General features: G+C 34.0%; 1 protein-coding gene across 3 annotated transcripts; it reads left to right on the forward strand.

The window, feature by feature from the left end:
* The first annotated feature begins 403 nt into the window (after positions 1-403).
* On the forward strand, positions 404-18,451 carry LOC127719429 (putative defense protein 3). 3 transcript variants are annotated; one of them, XM_052225523.1, is made up of 5 exons: positions 404-508; positions 9,432-9,654; positions 11,492-11,619; positions 16,862-16,956; positions 17,716-18,451. In XM_052225523.1, exons 1-5 carry the CDS (start codon positions 497-499, stop codon positions 17,867-17,869), a joined length of 612 nt encoding a protein of 203 aa, XP_052081483.1. In that variant the 5' UTR covers positions 404-496; the 3' UTR covers positions 17,870-18,451. The 3 variants fall into 3 exon arrangements, with proteins under 3 accessions (XP_052081483.1, XP_052081484.1, XP_052081485.1); XM_052225524.1 differs by lacking the exon at positions 404-508 and adding an exon at positions 3,513-3,578; XM_052225525.1 differs by lacking the exon at positions 404-508 and adding an exon at positions 8,992-9,013.
* Positions 18,452-20,542: the final 2,091 nt, after the last annotated feature.

Raw genomic sequence — 20,542 nt, forward strand, 5'->3', positions numbered from 1 at the left:
TGGCATACAACAGCTATAGGTCACCGTACGGTCTTCAACAATGAGCAAAACCCATACCGCATAGTCAGCTATAAAAGGCCCCGAAATGACAAATATAATATTGATCGACATAAATAATATGTTTCTTATGACTGGTAAGAAGTGAAGCACAGATTATGTTACTGTATAAAGTCACATGCACTATGTTTTTAGAACAATATCCTATTTGAAAATGACAAACACAAATGTGTACCTGTTCATTTCGACGATCAATACTACAATATGTTAAAAATAGTACACACTTAAAGGATCGATATGATTCAGATTCCATCAACTAGGTGAATCACGCTTAATTTACCACAGTAGGAATTACGCCTATTTTCGACATTACCATATTTAATATAACTCGTGACTACCGTTTTACTTGAAGTTCATAATGCATTATCTCCTCAACCGTAAAAAACCTTAATCATATTAATCCCACGGGTGTCGTGTAAGCATATATGTGTTAGATAGAATGCAACGAAATGTAAGTATTCGTTTTTTCGTTATTATAGATTTTATTAAAACTATTTCTAATTTATCTTCCCATAGATGTGCCGAATGAAATATTGTTTAAGATATATGTATAACAAAGTGATAAAAAAATATTTTTTGTTATAAAATTTAAGTATTATTAGGCACTTTTGAATTATTTCATAAACAATATTTGCAATACGATTTTCGCATTAGGGAGCGACCATTTAACTCTGATGGGTTATATGTTGGGTTTTTTTCTGAATAAATTATTCTGATTCCCAATTTTGAAGGAGAAACATATTTTGATCATGGAGAAGAAAAACTAATTTTCTGATCGAGAGTTTTTGCCTTTAAATTATAAAAAAAATAAGTGCTTACAAAAATTTGATGCCTACGTGGTTCAAGAATATAAAAAAAACATAACCGCCCCATCTAGTTAAGTTTTCGTTCCCTTCTGACAGAGGCATTCTTGATATTAGTATGAAATTGAATTTCTTTTCTAGCATTTAGTTGTTTCTCTTTTGTATCTTTTTTGTTCAGTGTGTAAAGAGATCTTAATTTCAGCGATATTTCAAAATCATGTCAAATTGAATATCATAATGACACGTAAAAAATGAAATATAGTAAAGTGTAATAAAGTAAACTAACCTTTATCGTGAAAAGTTGATTACGTAAATTTCCCTAATGCGCCATTAGTAATAGTGTAAGTAAGTGAGTATAAGTAATTAAGTAAGTAAGTAAATTTTATTTAGAAAAAAAAGTATTATAATTATATTTGAGTTTGAGATCTACATCAAAGTCTTTAATATTAAAATTTTTTAAGAATATAATATTGTGAACTACTAAATATCTCATACTGTACACTCTGACAAAAGTTAAGCACCACTAATCTTAATAATTTTTCCGACGAATGTCGAATATTGGTCTGAACAGCCGTTTTATATCTGGTCACTTAGGTGTTACCCGCACTTTTACAAGCAGACTTTTGTGCCGATTGTGTCATCCGGAACTGTTGAGAACCGTCCAAGATCTGGCTGACCACGAAAAATACGCCAAGATATGATATATACCTGTCCCGGCAGGCAAGGATGAACGCATTTACAATACCTAGTCTGTTTCGCAATCGTTTTTTTTTTCGTTGGTCATAGAATACTAGTAAATGTAAGAAATGTGTTTGTATATAATACGCATGTTGCTTCGTTTCCTCCTTCGGGCTTGCTAATTAATCAAAGGATAAGGAGCCTCTGGTTCAGTAATGGTCGTTGGTTCATTTCTGTCATAATCGTTTTTCGTAATGTCTTTTGTTAGAAATTATGCCGTTAGTTTTCTCGTTTTAATGGTTTCACATGTTCTGTGTTTGGGCATTTAATAGCCGACTATACAGTATGGGTTTTCCTCGTTGCTGAAGTCAATATGGTGCTTACATCCACTTCATTTTAAATATGTTGTCTCATTGGCAATCATACCACATCTCCTTATGTTTTATATAAATTTCCTTTAAAGCCTCAAAGGGAACGAACGAAGGAGTGGGCTTGATTGAAACCATTGACAATGAAATAGTCGACAGTTGATAAGGATTCATTGGTTTGATTAGAGTCGATTCTTTCTGAAACCTGTTGACGTTAACTTTCGGGCATGTTTGGAGAGAGAAAAAACGGCCTAAAGAGATAAACATGTTCCTGTAACAGGCAACCGTGTTTGGAAACATACGCACAGTTGGTGTTGTAGCAAATAGAGATGCTTTTTACATGACTGCTATCTGGATGGTCATACTTTGACCAATAGACCTGTCTTTCAGGAGGACAAAGCTTGATATTATCGTGCTCGTATTGTGATACAATTTATTGCATCTAAATCAACTGACACTATAACATGTGACCATGCATGTACACGTGTGGCACTTTATCCGGAGAAAAGTTAACAACAGTGAATCCAAATGAACCATACTTGCTGCACTGAGTAGTGCATTGGTACAGGAACGGAAAAGGTTCTAACAATTTAAACTCCGACGTCTTGTTCAAGGAATGAGACAACTTGAGATTCTTCTGTACCGGAAATGCGAAGGGAATACCCCCATACTGACTCTTAGGGTTTTATAACGACATCGTTGGCTTCATGAAAAACTTGATTGCAGTTACAAATTGTACAAATGGTGTGCATATTAAAACTATTATTATTGTATTAGCCCCTCTCATTTTAAAGTACAGGGACATCACGTATTATAAACTTCAGTGATTGCAAAGACTGGATAAGTGAAAGAACATTAGGGAAAATTACCGGTAGTTAAAAAAGAATTAAACACAAACACATTATATCCACTTCATTCTAACTCTGGTGGATAGTTGTCTCATAGGCAATCTTACCACATCTCCTTGTTCTAACTCTGGTGGATAGTTGTCTCATAGGCAATCTTACCACATCTCCTTATTCTAACTCTGGTGGATAGTTGTCTCATAGGCAATCTTACCACATCTCCTTGTTCTAACTCTGGTGGATAGTTGACTCATAGGCAATCTTACCACATCTCCTTGTTCTAACTCTGGTGGATAGTTGTCTCATAGGCATTCTTACCACATCTCCTTGTTTTTATAAACAAAGAAAACTAAAGAAAAAGAATGGCCTTCGCAAAGTATTAATAGGGTATTTGCGTTTCCCAAGCGCCTGTGTTCTGCAGTACTATCTGACTAATTTCCCTTTAGTTTTTAACTATTATATAGTACGTAAAAAGTCCTTGTTTTACCAGAGCATTGTAGTACCCAAGGGAATTCACATTTATGGAATAAAATACTCCTGTGTATTTTACCAGCTTAATCGATTAAAAAATCTACATGTGAAATAAATCTACGCTTACATTGCTACATGTACATTTACAATGAGAATGTTACACACAAGTAATGATGTTATTTAACGATGTACTGATCACGTTTTCTACCCTCCGGTCATTTTTTCTTTATGTACACGAACATCGTGAACTTACTGATCTTTTCATTGATATTGTAATACAAAATGTATTTGAATTGACATTTAGATCCGTTTACATATTTACTGGATTTTCACTTTAAACAAGATTTTATTGTTCTGTAAGTAGAAATCTTTACTTCATATGAACTAAGTAATTACGTTTCTAACACAATTATTTAATCATTGCTTAAGTCTTAATTCTTTACTGATGAACTATAGGTGAGTATTTATATTGTTGCATTAGTCACAATTTGTAAGTTCAGTTCAGTGTGAAAAATGTAGTAGCTGATTACAAATTGGCACCGTTATTTTGGCTGACAAACTGACCACTTGTTTTTGAAACTTTTCATAGTTTATTTATTGCAGTTTGCGATTGAGTCATTTGTACGGTTATCACTATAGCAAGTCAATAATATATATGTATATATAGTTTCAAAAGAATTATCACATCTCATATTCATGGAGATTATTTGACACTACAGTCATGGTCCATTCATTGACTAAAATTCTGGCCTTTGTTAGTCTTATAAAAATAAGAAAATGTGGTATACTTGCCAACGAGACACCTCTCCACAAGAGACTAAATGAAACAGAAATTAACAACTATAGGTCACCGTACGTCCTTCAACAATCAGCAAAACCATACCGCATAGTCAGCTATAAAAGGCCCCGAAATGACAAATGTAAAACAATTCAAACGAGAAAACTAACGGCCTAATTTATGTACAAAATAATGAACGAAAAACAAATATGATACACAGAAACCAGCAACAACCACTGAATTATAGGCTCCTGACTTGGGACAGGCACATACAGAATATGGCGGGTTAAACATATTAGCGGGCGCCCAACCCTTACCCTAACCTGGGACAGTGGTGTAACAGTACAACATAAGAACAAACTATGAACATCAGTTGAAAAAGGCGTAACTCATCAGATGGATACAAACAGAAATACATATAACAAAAACACAGAGTGGACATGGCAGGGTACTTATACATCCCCTCTAAGTACAGATATGAGAGTACTCACAGTTACTTACAGCTAGTTCAAAGCAATAACAACTAATGAAAAATCATGCATCTAAGACTAAAATATCAATCAGTACACATCCAACATCCAATGAATTTAGTGTAAAGACGTCATTAACAGTCAGAGAAAAACATGACCTTGTATGTTTTGTTTTGGTTTTGTTTTTTTTTTAATTTTGGGTCATTTATATGTTTCTGCGTTTAGTGTGACGTCCATTTTTGCTGAACTAGTATACATTATTGTTTAGGGGCCATCTGAAGCCCGCCTCCGGGTGGAGGATTTTCTCGCTGTGTTGAAGACCCATTGGTGGCCTTGGGCTGTTTTCTGCTCTTTGGTCGGGTTATTGTCTCTTTGACACATTCCCCGTTTCCCTTCTCAATTTTATTTTAGATTTATTAATTTTTGTTTGTTTTTAGCATTTTTATTTTTCTACCAACGGTACATACATTCAAACACAATTTCAAGGAGATGTGGGATAATTGCTAATGAGACAACAATCCACCAGAGAGAAAAGGGCATGGCTATAGGCAACGGTTACACGTTTATTCAATGATTTAGTTTTATTTGCGTCTTTACAAGAAAGGTAGGACGCTATAACAGTATTATTTTCAAAAAAAACATTTGTTAAATATTAATTGTTTAACGAGAAACTGTCAACTGTAACATAATCGGAAAGAATATAAACTAGAGGCTCTCAAGAGCCTGTGTCGCTCACCTGATTCTACTTTGGTTTTGGAAATCATGTAAAAATAGATTAAAATCATAACAGATACCCTAATAATGAGTGAGGCCAAATTTGGTTTAATATTGGTCCTGTAATTTAATAAAAAATCCTGGTGGCCATCTTGAACAGTAAATCGGCAACAAAGTAGCAACACTTAATCAGCACCTCATAAGGAACATTTATGCCATGTTTTGGTTTCATTCCATTCAGTGCACCTCTAGAAGAAGCATTTGTATGTATTTCCCATAGGGTCTTATGTTAAAGGAAGTCCCCCAATTGGCGGCCATCATGGATGAAGGATCAGCTTCAAAGTAACAAAACTTAGTCAGCACCTCATAAGGAACATTCATGCCATGTTTGTTTTCAATCCATTCAGTATGTGGTTCTCTAAAAGAAGTCATTTGTATGTATTGTCCATAGGGTCCTTTGTTGAACATTGCCCCCATCTGGCAGCCATCATGGATGAAGGATCAGCTTCAAAGTAACAACACTTGGTCAGCACCTCAAAAGGAACATGCATGCCATGTTTGGTTTCATTCCATTCAATGGTTCTCTAAAAGAAAACATTTGTACGTATTTCTCATAGGGTCCTATGTTTAACTAAGTCCTCCGCTGGCGGCCATCTTAGATTATGGATCTGCTTCATAGTAACAACACTTGGTCAGCACCTCATAAGGAACATTCATGCCATGTTTGGTTTCATTGCATTTAGTGGTTCTCTAAAAGAAGACATTTTTATGTATTTCCCATAGGGTCCTATGTTAAACTAAGTCCCCCGCTGGCTGCCATCTTGGATGATGGATCAGCTTCAAAGTAACAACACTTGGTCAGCACCTCATAAGGAACATTCTTGCCATGTTTGGTTTCATTCCATTCAGTGGTTCTCTAAAGGAAGACGTTTGTATGTATTTCCCATAGGGTCCCATGTTAAACTAAGTCCCCCGCTGGCGGCCATCTTGGATTATGGATCGGCTTCAAAGTAACAACACTCGGTCAGCACCTCATATGGAACATTCATGCCATGTTTGGTTTCACTCCATTCAGTGGTTCTCTAAAAGAAGACATTTGTATGTATTTCTCATAGGGTCCCATGTTAAACTAAGTCCCCTGCAGGCGGCCATCTTGGATTATGGATCGGCTTCAAAGTAACAACACTCGGTCAGCACCTCATAAGGAACATTCATGCCATGTTTGGTTTCATTCCATTCAGTGGTTCTCTAAAAGAAGACATTTGTATGTATTTCCTATAGGGTCCAATGTTAAACTAAGTCCCCTGCTGGCGGCCATCTTGGATTATGGATCAGCTTCATAGTAACAACACTTGGTCAGCACCTCATAAGGAACATTCATGCCATGTTTGGTTTCATTCCATTCAGTGGTTCTCTGAAAGAAGACATTTGTATGTATTTCCCATAGGGTCCCATGTTAAACTAAGTCCCCCGCTGGCTGCCATCTTGGATTATGGATCGGCTTCAAAGTAACAACACTCGGTCAGCACCTCATAAGGAACATTCATACCATGTTTGGTTTCATTCCATTCAGTAGTTCTCTAAAAGAAGACGTTTGTATGTATTTCCCATAGGGTCCTATGTTAAACTAAGTCCCCCGATGGCGGCCATCTTGGATAAGGGATCGGCTTCAAAGTAACAACACTTGGTCAGCACCTCATAAGGAACATTCATACCATGTTTGGTTTCATTCCATTCAGTATGTGGTTCTCTAAAAGAAGTCATTTGTATGTATTGTCCATAGGGTCCTTTGTTAAACATTGCCCCCATCTGGCAGCCATCATGGATGAAGGATCAGCTTCAAAGTAACAACACTTGGTCAGCACCTCAAAAGGAACATGCATGCCATGTTTGGTTTCATTCCATTCAGTGGTTCTCTAAGAGAAAACATTTGTATGTATTTCCCATAGGGTCCCATGTTAAACTAAGTCCCCCACTGGCGGCCATCTTGGATTATGGATCGGCTTCAAAGTAACAACACTCGGTCAGTACCTCATAAGGAACATTCATACCATGTTTGGTTTCATTCCATTCAGTGGTTCTCTAAAAGAAGACATTTGTATGTATTTCCCATAGGGTCCTATGTTAAACTAAGTCCCCAGCTGGCGGCCATCTTGGATTATGGATCGGCTTCAAAGTAACAACACTCGGTCAGCACCTCATAAGAAACATTTATGCCATGTTTGGTTTCATTCCATTCAGTGGTTCTCTAAAAGAAGACATTTGTATGTATTTCCCATAGAGTCCTATGTTAAACTAAGTCCCCCGCTGGCGGCCATCTTGGATGATGGATCCGCTACAAAGTAACAACACTTGGTCAGCACCTCATAAGGAACATTCATGCCATGTTTGGTTTCATTCCATTCAGTGGTTCTCTAGAAGAAGTTCAAAATGTAAAAAGTTAACGTCGACGACGGTGAGCTAAAAATGTAAGGTATCCCTGTTACGTACATTTATTGTTGAGGCAAGGTTATCCACACTACAGGCAGCTTTATCTAGAACATTACATTAGAGAATGGGGCCTGGGTGGCGATAAGGTCTAAGAAGTCCATCTACTATATCACTAGCCTGTCAACACTTAGGTTGTAAGTTGTGTTCAACTCCAATCTTAATTGACAAGCATGGTCAGTTTTCCTGCTGACGGTTGGTTGTTCTCTCTGGGCACTCCGGCTTCCTCTACCAATAAAAACTTACAGCCACGATATCCAAGCACTTCCGCTCCCTCTACCAATTATAGCTGACAGCCATGATATAGCCAAGAGTGCTGATAGTGGCGTTAAATACCAACATTCAATCAATCATGCACTAGGAAACCCTACAATTTGTGAAACATACACACCATAAATTGCAGCAAGAAAAAAATCAGTATCTAAAAAAGGATGTTTCTATATTCGTTTTTCTTTAGGCCAGGGTGTTGTCCGATTTCTTTATGACCTTTGTTTTTTATGGCCCCTTGGTATCTTATTTTGAACAGATATATCATGTTAAGGAGGGGTATTTGCGAAAAATACCAGTCGAGAGAATGTTAAATTTCGCGAGCCGTAAGGCGAGGGAATTTCATTCTCAAGACTGGTATTTTTCGCAAATACCCCTCAAGAACATGCTATATCTGTTTAACTACACCGAATGTTAACGTACAAAACGCATTGATGATCGTGACATAAAACGCATTGATGATCGTGACATTACAAGAGTCCAGTCGGATAGAGTATTTTTTGGCAAATACCACGGCAGAGAGGGTAAAAAAGGCATATCCTTTTTGCATATACCCCGGCGATGTTTAAAAATGAACGATATTCATTTGATAAAAGTAAATTGGTGAAAAATACACTGGCTATCAACCAATCAAAACCCAGGATTCTTACATAAGGTGTAATTATACCCTAAACACACCGATAGTAACAATTCTTGAGTTGCACAAACACATACTGAGAACAAAACTTTTATTGCGCTAATGTCAACAACAAAAACTAACACTTTATAAATATTATGCTTTTCTAAATTACTCTCCATCAGGAATGCTCAAAGCTAAAACTTTGAAAGCCAAGTTTGTGAAAGTACTGAAACCGATGAAAAGCTATATTTACTATTTGGGACAACAAATCTTTGAAATATTTGTACGAAATTTATATTATAATCGCTTATTTTTATGGTTATTGCATGTGATAACAAAGTGTTTAACAATTGAATGTGAAGTAAATCTTAATAATAAATCAATAAGAAGATCTAGTTATTTATTTTGTTCATGATTTGATTTCAGTGTGTAGTTCTTCATTGAATGTTTAAATAGGTATGTTCTCATTGTTGTAGTTCTTCATTGAATGTTTAAATAGGTATGTTCTCATTGTTTCTTTTCATTATATTTCCATTTATGCAAAACGTTTACTAACAATGACAATGGCTGTTGTATACGTTTAATACAAAGTTATATTTCTTGTCAATTTTATGGAAATATACTAAACAAGTGATATGCAGTACGTTTAGATATAAATTGGTGTCCTTTAAGAGGAGATTGACACGCTTTTGGGATGTGGGATATGGGAGGGGGTCAAAAAAAGTGATGATGTGGGATGGAGGGGGTACAAAATTGGAATCCGGGAAAAACGTGTGAAATGGGAAAAATTACAAAAAACGGGATTTTGAAAGGAGCACCCCCGTGTCAGCCGCTTTTGAATGACAATTTTTTATTTAAACCTTTCTTCTTGTAGATTGTTTCCTCAGCAAAAGATTCAAAAATGGGAATGATTTGTCTGCAGTGTTTTGTTCTTTTATTGCATTGTTCTTTTGTACATGGAACATCAAAAGGAGCTTTACCACAATCATGTAACACTATGACGCCAGGACATACAAGCACTGCTGCACAGACTAGTCCTGCGCCTTACAGTGTAACAGTAAGCAAAACCAAGTACACTGGAGGTGACACTATATCAGGTATACTGATTTTCTTTCACAGATTTGCAAAGAGGGTAGATCAAGGGTCAGCTTTATATATATTCCTTGTATTATAAATTTACAACATACACACATTTACTCGAAAATTATTCTTAATATTAACTTAAAAACTCGTATATTGAATTTGTATACGCCCGTTTACGGGACGTATTATGGTATACCGTTATCCGTCTGTCCGTCCGTCCGTCTGTCGTCAACATGTCGGACAATAACTAAAAAACGCTTTAGCCAATTTTCATGAACTTTTGTGAATTGTTTATATTTATTTCGATTTTTATAAGTTTTAGATTTTTCGTTTCTGAGTTTGGGGTGATTTTCTAGTTTGCGGACAGTATCTCAAAAAATGCTTGGAGAAGTTTTCAGGTGACTGGTTTATATCTATTAAAATAAGCTCCCTTTAGTTTTTTTTTTTTTTTATAAATTTCTGATATGACATTAAGGAGTTATGGAACTTCATTCGTTGAAAAAGCGACGGGCGTATCATGCGCTCATGGCGCAGCTCTTTATCATTATTGCTTCAATTGCAAAGCATTGACTAAATATAAATTGGTCATTTTTTCTGTAATGCGTATCACAACATTCAAGGTGTTCCGAATGGCTTTTTGTTTGGTCTTTTCTTTGCTGTGATATTATGAGGGAAAAGAGAACTTTATCTCAGTTAGGGTACTTTACATGCAGCTCCATTATATCGTTCCTGTAGAAGTCAAACTTGCTGTCAATTGTTGTAATAAAAATGTACATGAACTTGCCCATGCTTGCATACTTAAAACCGCATAGTATTTTACCACTTTTCTGGCAAATACAATATATTGAACGGCAGTGAATTGCTTTTATGCAAATTCAAAACCCAAAAACCTTTAACATGTTCCACGTCATTTCAAAATAAGTTATTTGCTATAGTATGACATAAGGAGATATAGTATGACATAAGGAGATATAGTATGACATAAGGAGATATAGTATGACATAAGGAGATATAGTATGACATAAGGAGATATAGTATGACATAAGGAGATGTGGTATGATTGCCAATGAGACAACTATATAAAAAAACAAAGCCCAAATAAAGCGGATTTAAGCAACTAAAATAGGTCACCATTTGGCATTCAGCAATGAGCAAAACCCATACCGTATAGTCAGCTATAAAGGTCCGTCATGACAAAATGTGAAACAATTCAAACGAAAAAACCAACAGCCTGATATATGGCAAAACAATACACGAAAAATGAATATGACAGACAGCAACAAACGACAACCACTTACAGGCTCCTGAGTTTTAACATTCACATATGGAATGTGTGCATGACAAGGATTTGTTAACTTTTCATTTTCAAAAATAGATAGATCGGTAACATTTTGACTTCATAAAGAAATATTTACTCACTGCTTTTGTTTGGATTAAAATTGAATGATAACAGCATAATAAGACTCACTTAGTGCGTTTAAGTGAACCTTGGAATAGTAAACATTGAACTCCTTCACCAAATCGTATTACATGTTATTCTGAACCCTTAGTTAATCATTTCCACGATGAGTGACGAAACAGGTTTGACACTTTTTCGTTTTCCCTAAATATTTGTGAACAGTAATCAGTAAGCAGGCATTAAAACTTTATTTTGAAGCACATAGATTTCTATACTTTTTCTTCGAGAAATGTAGGTTTCAAACTTAGTCAGTTTAAAGTAAGTATCCAACCAGACACGTGCGATGATGTGCATTCAGATAAATTAACTTGTTTTGTATTTTACACAATGTAGAAGCTTCACTTTCAATACTACTGAATTTATATATTTTATGTTTTCGTTTTTTTTTTAAGTTACACTATCAAAAACAGCAGCAAAACAGTTCAAAGGATATTTGATCCAGGCCAGGAATCAAGATGGAACAAAAATACCTGGTTTTAACCTTATAGCGAATTCCAAATATCTCAAGTGTGATAGCCCAGTAAGTGACTAAGATACAGTTATAATATTTAAGTATCTGAAATGAATAAATGAAGATACGGAGTGTACTCCAAAGAGATATTAACCAATCAGAACAACAAATCCAGAAAGATAGATGGACGGATTGTACGCTAAGCTGCAAATATTTTATGCTTTTTAGATTCAACCACAGGAACGAGTGAAAACAACTGTCATATTCTAGACTTGGTACAGGTATCCTCAGAAGAAAATTGTGGGTGAGATCTCACAAAACATGTTTAACCCCGCCGCATTTTTGCGCCTGTCCCAAGTCAGGAGCCTCTGGCCTTTGTTAGTCTTGTATGTTTTTTTAATTTTAGTTCATGTATATGTTTCGGAGTTTAGTGTGACGTCCATTTTCACTGAACTAGTACACATTTTTGTTTAGGTAGCAATACACAGTTAGGAAAAAAACTTAAAATTGACACTCATAATTTTTAAACACCCTCTTTGCCTTCCTTTCTAACAAATAAGGCCTAATATTTGTGTTATGTATGTGTATATTTGTGGAAAGAGAATCTTCCATAGATTTGATTTCCAATATTTATAATGGTGAAATATAATCTCTTTTTGGTGTAACCATGGCAACAATCTTTATTTATTTGATATAAAATATTGCAAAAAGGGGGGTAAACATGTCACAAAAGTCTCAAAAATTTGGTCAAAAGGTAAATTTCAATCAATTAGAGTGATACCTTTCCTGAAACCATAGAAATATATCTATCAAGAGTTCAAAAAAAAATCATATGCATTTCTGCTCGTTTTTCCATAAAATTGAATTGAAAAGATCGAGCGTCAAATCTTTTTTGAAAAATTAACACTACAATAATTTCTAGACCTATGGGCGGTACGGATAGGAAAATACGGACTGTCAAACATTTAAATTGCCTATAAAACATGCTAAAAACAATCTAAATGTTAATATAAACCCACTAAGAAGGCTATATTATTCTTCAACTATCTAAAACTCAATTTTATTGTACAAAAACTTTTATATTTAAAAAATTCACCATGGCCATAATGCGAAACTAAACTTCTAACTGTGTATTGCTACCTTAGGGGCCAGCTGAAGCCCGCCTCCGGGAGCGGGTTTTTCTCGCTGTGTTGAAGACCCATTGGTGGCCTTGGACTGTTTTATGCTCTTTGGTCGGGTTGTTATTTCTTTGACACATTCCCCATTTCCATTCTCAATTTCACCCACGTTAACAGAAAGGCAGTAAACTAGAATAGACATCAGGATGTCATCAAATGACATAGTATAACTCGAAATAGAGTGATAACAACACTACAAAAGTCAAAAAGTCTGAAAAGACCAGTTTTTGTCTGAATTTGCATGAATTTTTACTCGACATTCTTAATTTGTCTGAATAATTTTTAAAAATTCTTGACATAGTATGAATTTGTCTAATAAGGTTCTTGATTTTTCTTGACAAGTGTCTTGACAGTATGAACATTGTCTTAAAATTTCACGACACTTCCTGTATCATCTGATAAGAGTCTGGATTAGTCTCGACCAATTCTTGACTGTTTTAAATTTGTCTCGATCTGTCTTGACATATTCTTGACATTCTTAATAATGTCTGAATATGTCTCGACATATTCTTGACATTCTAAATAATGTCTGAATATGTCTCGACACATTCTTGACAGTCTTAAATATGTCTTGACACTATCTCAACAGTATAAATTTCGCCTGAAATGTGAACAGACTTATTCTGCACTGTTTATGACATTCTATTGCTGTTATATACTCCTTTTTATTATGGCTAAACTAAACTTTGAAGAATCAAGGATTAATTTGGAATATATAGTAAGATACCCTTTTGGTGCAACTAAGTTGTAATACGCTGAATAATCCCCCATGTAGTTTAATTTTGATTTATTTTTATTAAACATTTAAGTAATTGTTTTCACTTGGAATATAAGTAGAAGGTATTGACAAACAGCATTTAGATTTTTGCCGTTCGCAAAACTGCCAGTCAAATTTGCTTTACTAAAATAGGTGTCTTGTATCTCTTTTGGACCCCACAATTCATCTTTTGGGTTTGTGTAGCTAAAAAAAGAGAGGGGGGGGGGGGGGGGGGGGCTTTCGTTTAGGTCAAAGAATTTGTTCCCATCTTACTTTATAAACCTTATTCATTTTTTAGAACAACCCAAAAACATTTTTTATTCAAATTTGAGTGTTGAATTTTATAATTTTTTATCAAAAATAAATATTAATAAATAATATAAAAACTCCTTCCTGAAAAGAAAAAAATGTTGATGGGACCCATTATAAATACATTTTTTTTTTATTCCGGGAGTAGATAATAATTTTCTTTTAATCTTTGGGAATTATTCAATTTGTTTTTATGTTAAAATAATTAACTTCATAATTTTGATGAAGAAAATCCATTTCAATTCAATTTTTTTTCATTAAAATGATGATTTTCATTTTCATCTATCAACAAACTTTTTAAATTGTAGTGGCATGGTCGGTCAACTGATAAGTTGTATGGCTGATTACAGGTAAAGCAATAACTTCTATTTGACAAGTTGCGTGTACTCTGGGGTGTGGAATACCTTAATTTTATGGGGAACATCCTGTCCATGTGTAATACTTAATATATTCCAACAGATGACATTACACAAATTTTTCTTCTGCTAAATGAATGATTTGTATATCATCATAATTTGCTATTTATATAAACCACATTTTGGTATAATAATTATTTACCATATCAACATTGAATATTATGAATGTAGAATGAAATATGTCTACAGTATGATTGGTTTGAATCATTTAATTTATAAGATTTAGGAATCAAAATTTGTAATTATTTAAAAACCCACATTGAAATTGTTTTATATCAACACAACCACATTTGAATTATTTTATACTTTAGATTTCATAGCCAAATTTGAATTTGTAAAAATATTTATATACCCAAATTTTCAATTATTTTACATGCCCAACTTTTATTTTTGTTGTAAAGAAGTGTAACTTGAAACAACAGTATATCATATAAAGAGAAATAAAGATTAAAGTTATATCATGAATATTGGTCATGATTTGTAAAACTCAGAACTGTCAAGTAAATTTAAGACACGATTCAAAATGTTCAGAATATGTCAAGCCATACTGAGAAAAAATAAGAATGTCGAGAATATGTCGAGAAATTTCAAGACAGTATTCAAATGTCAAGAATTTGTCAAGAAATTTTAAGACCATATTCAGAATGTCGAGAATATGTCGAGTAAATTTCATACAAATTTAATATAAATGAGAATTTGTCAAGAAAAATTAAGACACAAGTCATACTTTTGGAGAATGTCGAGTAAAAGTTCATGCAAATTAAGACAAAAACTGGTCTTTTCAGACTTTTAGACTTTTGTAGTGCAAATGCCTCAGCAAAATAAATATATCCTGCTATATCTCCGGTATGTGTTAAAATAGAGAGATATGGCAAGACTACTCTTGAAACAAATATCTACTAAAAGACCAAGAACAAAGATCAAACAATGTAAACAATTTCAGTATAAATTCATCACATGTCACATATTTCAAAATGTTCATCAAAAGGTAAATGACAAAAATTTTACATCCCGGATTTATGAGCTTGTGAAAAATCACTTTTAATTTGAGAAACATGATCATTTATAAAAATAAGAAGATGTGGTATATGATTGCCAATGAGACAACTATCCACAAGAGATCAAATGACCGAGAAATTAACAACAATAGGTCACCGTACGGCCTTCAACAATGAGTAAAACCCATACCGCATAGTCAGCTATAAAAGGCCCCGAAATGATTTAGGCCATTTGCCCCTTTAGATTTTGTGTTATTGTTACCTACACATCTATCATAATCTTTATAATCACATCTTTATAATAAGAGCACGAAGTAAGAATATGAGGGGTCCTTAGGTGGCCTGTTGCAAGGCAAAATGTCTGTCCTAATACGTCATTTTCCAGTTGCAGTCCCAATCTCCCCGACCTTCATTCCGGACGGCCTCTATTACATGACATACCTATTTTTTCATTGTTAATTTGCTCTCGTCCTGTACATGCATGAACTATTTGCCACTGACCGTTACGTTAAGCAACCAACAATCAACCAACAATCAAAATGAATTTTTTTACCAATTGAAAAGCCATCGCCTGTTACTAATGGTATATGACTTCTCAAGAATAAGAAGTCAACAAAAGCAAAACTGTTATCACCAAGTTTCCAGTTCGACGATTATCAATGATGATATTTAACGGTCTTTCCCTCAACAAGAAATCGTTTAAAAGACAAATAATAAAATAAGATGCAAACAAAGGCAACTACAGTGTAAAGTCGGAAATTTGTGCATGGTTTTTTAATTTATTATGGCGAAAATCGCAACGACATAGCTCTTGCAAAAACGTAAAACTCGTATTTCAAATTTTGATAGCATTATTCATATGTAGTATGTCATGAAATCGCAATGATGAATAAAACACAGACAAGACATCTGAGTAAGGAATGAAGAGGAACCATTCCATAATTTAAAACATAAATCAAATTTCAATACAATAACAATGTTTGTATTGGACAGGTAATATCCTTGGGAACTAACAATTCACCAGCATAGGTATCGACCGAGTACTAGTAATAACATGAACGGAACAAGTTTTATAATACAAGATGTGCATTTCGACAAATAATGCCTCTTCGGTGATGCTATTTGAAAAGTGAAAATCCAAAATCTAAAACAAAAGCTAAAACCAAAATCCACGAAAAGTAGTCACCATTAAATAGTGACAGTAATGATGACTTGTTCGATTTTCGACATGTGAAAGCCGAGAGGCAACAGTTACCATAGGGATATTCAAACTCATAAGTCGATAACAAACTTACAATGCCATGCCCAAAAAAAAAGACAAACTACGAAAAGACCAACAACAAAACAGAAAACACGTGATGTGTGACATAGTCGATATAGTTTAACTTTCAAGCATTGAGAGGGGTAACATTTGTCATCCAGTCACAAGTTCCGCAGCCTTTGACTAGAGTCATGTGAATCATTTCGTACTTTCGTGGGGAAAGTTTGTACCACCTGCTAGTAAATATGTTTCACTTGATATGATTTTGTAAACCACACAAAGAACATCAATAACATACATGTACTTTAAATAAAGCTGATTCATACAAAAACTAATAATCAATGCTTACTCATGTTTATTGTTAGTAGTAAAAAATGTTTTAATATTAACAGAATGATGCCGTAACACACACAGAAGCCACAGAAAAAGACAGCGTTACTTTTCAATTTACAGCCCCAACCACATCAAAGGGAAATATAACAATTTTGTAAGTATAAACTTACCTTTTTATAAAGTTAGATACATGTAACACTAATCAAACCATCTATTCAGAATTGTTGGTCATAGCCTTCAATATTTTCACTGCCAATGAAATTGTATTCCTCCGAAAAGAAATAGTTCAAAAATACACACTTGAAGGCAAAGAATGTTTTAATTGTGACATTTCTTATTTCACATTAAACCTTTTGATCCTGCAATCGACCTTTCTACTATACAAATACAGGTTGACAGATTACATGAAGCGATAAACGTATAAAAAACTTGCATAGTCAATTGGTATCTTGTTTCTGGTTCGAGCGAACGGTTATGTTCAAATTAATGTTGAAATAACAGTTCAATTTGGAGTCCTCATCGCGGTCTGCGTTTCAGTCATGCCGATTTTTTAATTAACGATTTGGAAGGGAAAAAACTATACTCTTAAGTTCAATATTAAAATGCAAGATAAAAACAATATCATTAAATTTTAGATATTTCTATGAAATGTAAGAGTCGATCGTATTCATTTTCTTAGTAATAACAGCTTTCTTTTTTTAAAAATTACAAAGAAAAATGAAATTGAAATGTTTATTGAAATGGCGTATAACTGACACGTCACATTACATTGCCAATGCAGAGGAATATCACAACATTTTATTGCCACATGTAGTTATGTTAGATTTTGTTACCGGAAATGCACATAAAAAACGAGTTTGTATTATCAAACGATTCGATTTATAAAAATGCATGTCAAGATTTGTCTTTTCAGTACAACTGCCGTAGAAAATTACAGCACTTACTGGGTAATGATGCAGTCTGACACAATTATTGACGCAGTCGTCACTGGTGCCTCATCAAGATTCCTTCCTGATTGTGTTCTTGTTGCCATTTCTCTATTTTGTTTTCACCTTTACCGACACTGAAAACAAAAAACTAAATTAAAGCAGGCAATGTTGAATTAATTCAAAGAGAAAATAGAGAAATAACTTTATAGCCTGATTTGAATAGAAAACAGACCCTTATGTGACATGGGAAGGAACAACAGTACTGTTTATTTTAGAGTTATCTCCCGTTGTGTTTATTTTAGAGTTATCTCCCGCTGTTTTGTATAATTTTTTCACATATTGATTGTTTTGTACAATTTTTTCACAGATTGACAGAATGCTGATATAAAGGTTATTGATTTAACAGAAAGATACAAAATTGAATGAAGGATATAATTGAAACAAACTTATTCATATACTACAATGTGAAACAAATTCTGACTTTAACCAATTTAACTTTTCTGTTCAGATTCTTATCTCCTTTTTTTTCATTTTTGTTTTTTGTTTTATGTTTTTTGTCTATGAAACATTTTGCATCATCCTAAACCTATGCATGAGATCAAACTCAAATTTGCATAAAAAGTTAGTCAGTACAAATTCTTGTACAAACTCAACGATTTTCACTGTCTAAGCTATGATTTTATAAACACCATTTTTCTATAAATGATTTTTAAATAATAATGAATTTTCATTTCTTAATTCTTGTAAATCCATCGTTTGTAAGTAAATCGCTATTAACATCCATGAAATATTTGCTACTGAACGTAAAGCAAACAACAATCAATCACTCATGTATGTACATTTGATAGGTTTATGTTTCGTCATCACAAATATGTTTCTTAAGAAAAAAAACTGTTACAGTAAATTAAATCTATCAAACTTATATAATTTCACCGGGTTTGTACAAACATGAGCAACACGACGGGTGCCACGTGTAGAGTAGGATCTGCTTACCCTTCAAGAGCACCTGAGATCACCCCAAGTTATTGGTGGGGTTCGTACTGCTCAGTCTTTTGTTTCCTATGCTGTGTTTTGTGTACTGTTGTTTGTTTGTCTTTTTCTTATTAGCCATGACGTTCTCAGTTTATTTTCGACTAGTGAGTTTGAATGTGCCTTTTGTATCCTCGCTTTTCTTTTGTTTAACTTATTTGGTATGCTGAATTATCGACAGTACAAGACCGATATGTATAAACCAATTGCAATATATCGTTCTGTATTTGCATGAAATATTTGTCATTGGACGTTAAGAAACCATCAACCAATCAATCAATCAAAACCAATATTATATGCATTCTGCTAAACACGTTTAACTCTTTTATTTACAAACAAAAATCAGTTTGGTGAATTGGTATTCCAACAAACGTAAATAATACAATGAGTTCTTGTTGTATACCCTGACAAGATTTGTACTAACCTTCATTTAAACAAGAACAAAATTCGTCTTATTTTATTCTCTTGTATAGAAATGATGTCCTTTTACTTAATAATCCTGTTCAGTAGATACTTACGTTTGGTATATTCCGTCAAACTTGAAATTAATGATTCTAAGAGGAAAGAAAACTTTCTGAGTATCTTTTTACTATTTTTCTTGAAAATGAGCTGAAACTATGAGCAATGGCATACACAACAATTTCACTTTTCTACTTGTTATTTCACATTTTTATTGGTAATATAGAATATCATATGAGTAAGCCTATGACCTTTACGTAGAATATCATATGTAGAAGCCTATGACCTTAACGTAGAATATCATATGAGTAAGCCTATGACCTTAACGTAGAATATCATATGTGTAAGCCTATGATCTGAACGTAGAATATCATATGTGTAAGCCTATGACCTTTACTTAGAATATCATATGTAAGCCTATGACTAAACGTAGAATATCATATGTTGAAGCCTTTGACCTTAACGTAAAATATCATATGAGTAAGCCTATGACCTTAACGTAGAAAATCAAATGTGGAAGCCTATGACCTTAACGTAGAATATCATATGAGTAAGCCTATGACCTTAACGTAGAATATCGTATGTGGAAGCCTATGATCTAAACGTAGAGTATCATAAGAGTAAGCCTATGACCTTAACATAGAATATCGTATGTGAAAACCAATGACCTTAACATAAAATATGATATGTGTAAGCCTTTGACCTTAACATAGAATATCATATGAGTAAGCCTATGACCTTAACGTAGAATATCATATGTGTAAGCCTATGACTTTAACGTAGAATATCAGATGAGTAAGCCTATGACCTTAACGAAGAATATCATATGAGTAAGCCTATGACCTTAACGTAGAATATCGTGTGTGTAAGCCGATGACCTTAACATGGAATATCATATGTGTAAGCCTATGACCTTAACATAGAATATCATATGAGTAAGCCTATGACCTTAACGTAGAATATCATATGTAGAAGCCTATGACTTTAACGTAGAATATCATATGTGGAAGCCTATGACCTTAACGTAGAATATCATATGTAGAAGCCTATGACCTTAACGTAGAATATCATATGAGTAAGCCTATGACCTTAACGTAGAATAGCATATGTGGAAGCCTATGACCTTAACATAGAATATCATATGAGTAAGCATATGACCTTAACGAAGAATACGATATGTGTAAGCCTATGACCTTAACGTAGAATATCATATGAGTAAGCCTATGACCTTAACGTAGAATATCGTATGTGTAAGCCGATGACCTTAACATGGAATATCGTATGTGGTAGCCTATAAGCCAACGGTCTAATCTATATAAAAAT

This window comes from Mytilus californianus, unplaced genomic scaffold (genome assembly GCF_021869535.1).
Source record: "Mytilus californianus isolate M0D057914Y unplaced genomic scaffold, xbMytCali1.0.p SCAF_11, whole genome shotgun sequence".
In the NCBI taxonomy this organism is placed as follows: domain Eukaryota; kingdom Metazoa; phylum Mollusca; class Bivalvia; order Mytilida; family Mytilidae; genus Mytilus; species Mytilus californianus.

Bases quoted from the DNA above. Each gene is read 5' to 3' on its own strand.
- LOC127719429 (XM_052225523.1), top strand. The intron at 9,655-11,491 runs GTATACTGATTT...TTTTTTTTTAAG, and splicing joins TGGAGGTGACACTATATCAG to TTACACTATCAAAAACAGCA. The intron at 11,620-16,861 runs GTAAGTGACTAA...TAATATTAACAG, and splicing joins ATCTCAAGTGTGATAGCCCA to AATGATGCCGTAACACACAC.